We start from the raw sequence: 4,842 nt of genomic DNA, 5'->3' as shown, positions 1-4,842 counted from the left end.
GTGGCCGACATTCGGGTCGCCAAGGGTTTATATGTAGTATAATCTGGCCACAGCCGGACTAAGCAAAACAGATTGGACAGACGGTGATGGGTTGTCCTACCTAGGTCAGCTGTTGTGAGGCTCCTCCTCAAGGAAGAGGAGGCCTTGTCTTTCTTTAATGGGTCTGGAGGAGAGGAGAGGAAAAATAAGTGCATCTGCTTTGTGTTTCTGCTGACCAAGCGTACACGAATTGGGTCACCTTTCTTTCGGAAAAGGATGTCAAAGTGAGTCACCTGCAGGATGGCATTTTGCCTGTCCAGGTATGTATAGATGGACAAGGGCCACATGAAAGACGGATTTCTTGAATTGGAAGAGTTGGTGGCGCGTCAGTCATTCGGTTCAGATCGGTAAGCAATGCACCATCACCATGTGCAAATAATTCTTGTTATTTTGCAGACAGAAGGAGGTCCCATGCATGTCTAGTTGTTACTTAGGGCTTAAGAGAAGAGAGCTATTGCGATCCAAAAGGATGCCATGCAACTACTACTGGCATGAGCAAGCAATGTCCTGCACACGTCATCAGAGCATGTTCAGATAGTTTCTTTCACGTAGGCTAAGTCTCGATCTCAACCCCACCCGTTGCGGAGTTCCTGGATTTATTAGTTGCATATATGCAGTAATGTGCGGGAGGCTGTTTACGTCCAATATCTAATGGGTGTGAATGGTGTCATTGTTGATCTAGTGGAGGAGATCTCCAGTGCTGTTGCAGATCTCAGTAAACCAGACCTCGGCCAGAGCACGTTCAGTAACAGTGTTGACATAGGCAGAAAACATGAGTCCTCACAGCAGCAACTGGGGTTCCCTGATGGCCTCTACACAAGAAACATGGATGCCACACCATTCCAGGTTTTTCTTTAATCTAATCAATAAAGTTAACTCGCTATAAATCCACCCTTTGTCTGAAAAAAAAAAACTCGCTATATTCAAGCAGATTACGATCCATTAAGCTTTCAAAACGTTCTGGCCATGCATTGCTGTTCTTATCGTTAACAAAGTTGTTATGCACATAGTTGCAACAAGATTGGTCAATCATTACATACTCCCTCCGTCCGAAAATACTTGTCATCAAAATGGATAAAAAGAGATGTATCTAAAACTAATATATGTCTAGATACATCCCCTTTTATTCATTTTGATGACAAGTATTTCCGGACGGAGGGAGTACATAATAATTTCCCGGGTGATTTGACTATCTTTACTGTATGGAATCATCTATATTTTAAACATCTAAAGTAGTGATCTAAACGATCTTATATTTCTTTACAGAGGGAGTACCTTCTAGACTAGTGTTAAATACAACTGTCAGAAATGTCAACAGAGCATGAAATCCTCAACTTGCTTCAAAACCGGTACAATCTTGGCTACTACTAGTATCTATCTTCAGTGTGGTTGCTGAATCAGTTCAGGTATAAGCCGGAGCAGGAACCCCAGCTGCTGCTGTGAGAAGGACTCGTGTCTTCTGCCTATGTCAACACTGTTACTGAACCTGCTCTGGCCGAGGTCTGCTTTACTGAAATCTGCAACAGCATTGGAGATCTCTTCCACTAGATCAACAATGACACCATTCACACCCATTAGATACTGGACGTAAACAGCCTCACGCACATTACTGCATATGCAACCAATAAATCCAGGAAATCTGTAAGATTACTGCGAACACACACCTGAGGAACATGAACGCTTGATAACAGTACACTGCTTACTTGAGCTGCCCATAGGTGAGAATGGCAAGGTTAGATTCTTGTGCTTTTAGGATCGCAGAGGGATTTTTTAGAACTCCTCTGACTTCTGACACAACCCCATGCAAGTCATACTCGTGGCACACTTGGATAGCTTCGTCGAGTGAGTTCCTTCTCGTATCTTCGTGTTTGGCTGTTCCCCCTTCTGTTAAGAACAGTACCTAATGAAAGATAAAAAATTGAATACGATAGTGCTGAAGTATGTATGTACTCAAATGGATGGCGACATTTTATTCAAATCAGAAATTACAAACGCAAATCGTGTAATTCCACATCACAGACAAGTTAAAATAGCGAATAAGATACAGGTTTGGACTGAAGTTGTCTGTATCTTCATACCTATTATCATCAGTCCGGTCACTGAACTGCATATACATTAAACACAATAGACTATGCATTATAACATTTTTAAATAATTTTCTTGTTGCGGGATTATGATGTTACAAATACTAATCATGCTGATTTAAGAGTCTGCTTATGCCTTCACAGAACTTCTCAGTTGCACTTTTTTCAGTTTACGCAAGTAAATGATAAATCTTGAAGGCATTCCTACTTACTGTAACTAGGGAGCACAAAACATCCTCAATACTCGTATGCAACTGAACCACGCGTTATTGTTCCCCATTGCAATGTGGTAAGTCATACAAGTAATCGGTGAAATAATATTAGCTAGCTAGAGTATTTACTGTTTAGAAACATTCTTTTTTTTAAGGGGGCAAAGGTGAGGAAACTTTTCAAAAAATAAATTAGACATAGAAAGAATACAAATATTTCAAGGCATGCTTACAGGGTATACACTTTGGAGTTCACGTGTTATCCGTGCGGCATCAGGTTGGAATGTTGAGAAAAATAGTGGTCTGTTGCCAGCATACTGAAAAACAACCTACCAAACCATTTAACAATGTTATGGTCATCGCCTCACAGTGACCAAATGATTGCATGGGATAACCAATACCATATTAAATGAACAAGAGCAATCCATACTTGCAGTACAGCTTGAAGAGCACGGTTAAGGTTGACACACGGATAGATAATGTTGTCATCAAACTTAAGTTCGATGTTAAATCCCAGATGGGGACTGACATGTTCGAAGACTTCCTGCAATGTGCAGAGATAATCATCTTCTTCTGTGCTCCAAGCAAGGACTCTCCCATCTTCCATCCGTCTAAGTAAGGGCTTGGAGACCTGAACAGTAATTATGAAATGGATATAATGGCGTCTTAAGCACATGCTAATGAACCCTGCACAGCAAAATCCAACAGATAGAAGGGACGAAGTACCTTGTGAGGTTCTTTTTGTACCCCGTATGAAAGGAAATCTTCCAGAAGAAGATCGGTCACACGTCTTTCATACAAAACCTCCTGCACACCTTGCCATAATAGAAGATTAACTCGAGAGTTTTTCTTGCAATGGATGAATAGTTAGTACATACGCAAAAGATGACAACTATAAGAACGGATGAAAAGAACATACAGTTTTTCGGGTGAGGATAAAGTCATCGTGGAAGATAACTGGGCAGCCATCTTTTGTAACCTGCAAGCCAAAATGGTAGGATCATAACTTCAGGAGATCTGTGTGGGTACTGTGGTCATCTTAAAAGGAAGGGATAATGGATGAAGTCAGGGGGTTGCAGAATGCTCCAAGAGAACCGCCAGTTTTCATCAACCTAGCTTACATGTATGCTCCCTATGGTTGGCATTGCCGATTCCGCTGATGCTTTGGTCTGCGAATGACTCCTTGCAGTGGATTAATGACAACTGATAAGACCAAGTACAACTGCAACTCAGAATCCAGGAGCTTGCGATGCAACACTTTGAGCACTAAAGAACATCAACCCCAATCACCCTCACAACGTGGCTGCTGTACCTAGTCTGGTCATTTGCATCTAAGCAGTAGCTTCTTGTTTCATGTAATTAGCTTGCAGGCTACAATATAACTGCATTGCATATTACATTGGGACACAGATGGATCAATGTCACTCCACGCATGTGCTGCTAGTGCTTGGTTACTTCAGAGAGAGAAACTAGCATGCGTATGGCACATTGCAATTCATGTCCATACGATTACCACATCCAAGTTCCACAAAAAGGATTTGTCCTCGAGGATCCCAAAAAATTAGTTGTACTGTTGTACCAACTAGAGCAGAGCACACATTGCTCAATCAACCACACCGGGTACCAGTTTCGCTCCTGAAGCTGCGGCGCCAATTCCAAATCCAAGCTTAAACAAGCTAGCAGCGTATCAATTGCGAAGTAATGATGGGAAATGGAAGCGGAGGCTAGCTACATGTGTGTGTGTGTGTGTACCTGGACGTCGAACTCGACGAAGGCAACGGCGGCGTGCTCGGCGGCGCGGCCGAAGGAGAGCAGCGTGTTCTCCCGCTCCCTCGCCGCCCCGACCCGCGCCCCGGGCGGCGCCCCCACCGCGTTCATCCCCATCCCGCGGTGACCCCCCACCACCATCCCCCGCTCCGCCAGCAGCGCAAACGGCAGCTCTTGGGGCCTCCCTCCGGCCGTCACCGGTGGCGTGGGCGCGCACGCCGCGATCGGACAGCGCGCCGCCGCGCGCGGGGTCGTCGCCGGTAGCGCCATTTGGACGCTGAGAGCCCCTCTTTTTTTTCTCTTTCTCCTCTGCTTTGCCACTTGCAGGTTGATTGGTGCAGGGAGAATTTGAATATTTTTAGACACGCAACCGCCGCAGACGGAGGGGCACGGAGGGGCAACGGCGACACGCCGCGGGATGATCCCTCTGTGCTGCGGGTATTATTCGGTGGATATGGATATTCTGGCATATTGCGTCAGGGCATCTCCAAAGCTGACATGGGTCTATATCGATCCGTGACGTGTTCCGAATAAGATTTCTCATGCAAACTAGAAATAAACATGGGTGGTTTGCGGGAGTCTGGACCGATCCCACGCCCGCTTCTGACCGCCCTGACCCACCGAAACCCCTCCCTCGCCCACGCGCGTTTCTGCCCGGCGCCTGCCCGCATTCATGACGCATAGAGCGCGCCGCTTAACATTGAAGACGGCTGAGGACGAACGCGACCTCTCTCTGCTTCCTC

At 45.3% G+C, this 4,842-nt stretch overlaps 1 protein-coding gene across 2 annotated transcripts; it reads right to left on the bottom strand.

Moving 5' to 3' along the window:
- Positions 1-1,173: 1,173 nt before the first annotated feature.
- On the bottom strand, positions 1,174-4,472 carry LOC119341172 (glycerophosphodiester phosphodiesterase GDPD1, chloroplastic-like). Of its 2 annotated transcripts, none has more exons than XM_037613044.1 (7): positions 4,085-4,467; positions 3,252-3,311; positions 3,059-3,139; positions 2,763-2,963; positions 2,566-2,661; positions 1,743-1,939; positions 1,174-1,648 (listed from the first exon to the last, which is right to left on the bottom strand). In XM_037613044.1, exons 1-7 carry the CDS (start codon positions 4,367-4,369, stop codon positions 1,420-1,422), a joined length of 1,149 nt encoding a protein of 382 aa, XP_037468941.1. In that variant the 5' UTR covers positions 4,370-4,467; the 3' UTR covers positions 1,174-1,419. The 2 variants fall into 2 exon arrangements, with proteins under 2 accessions (XP_037468941.1, XP_037468942.1); XM_037613045.1 differs by having other exon boundaries at positions 1,449-1,583; positions 1,704-1,939; positions 4,085-4,472.
- Positions 4,473-4,842: the final 370 nt, after the last annotated feature.

The sequence above is a fragment of the Triticum dicoccoides genome, chromosome 7B (genome assembly GCF_002162155.2).
Source record: "Triticum dicoccoides isolate Atlit2015 ecotype Zavitan chromosome 7B, WEW_v2.0, whole genome shotgun sequence".
NCBI lineage: Eukaryota > Viridiplantae > Streptophyta > Magnoliopsida > Poales > Poaceae > Triticum > Triticum dicoccoides.
This window is presented reverse-complemented; position numbering and strand designations above follow the sequence as displayed.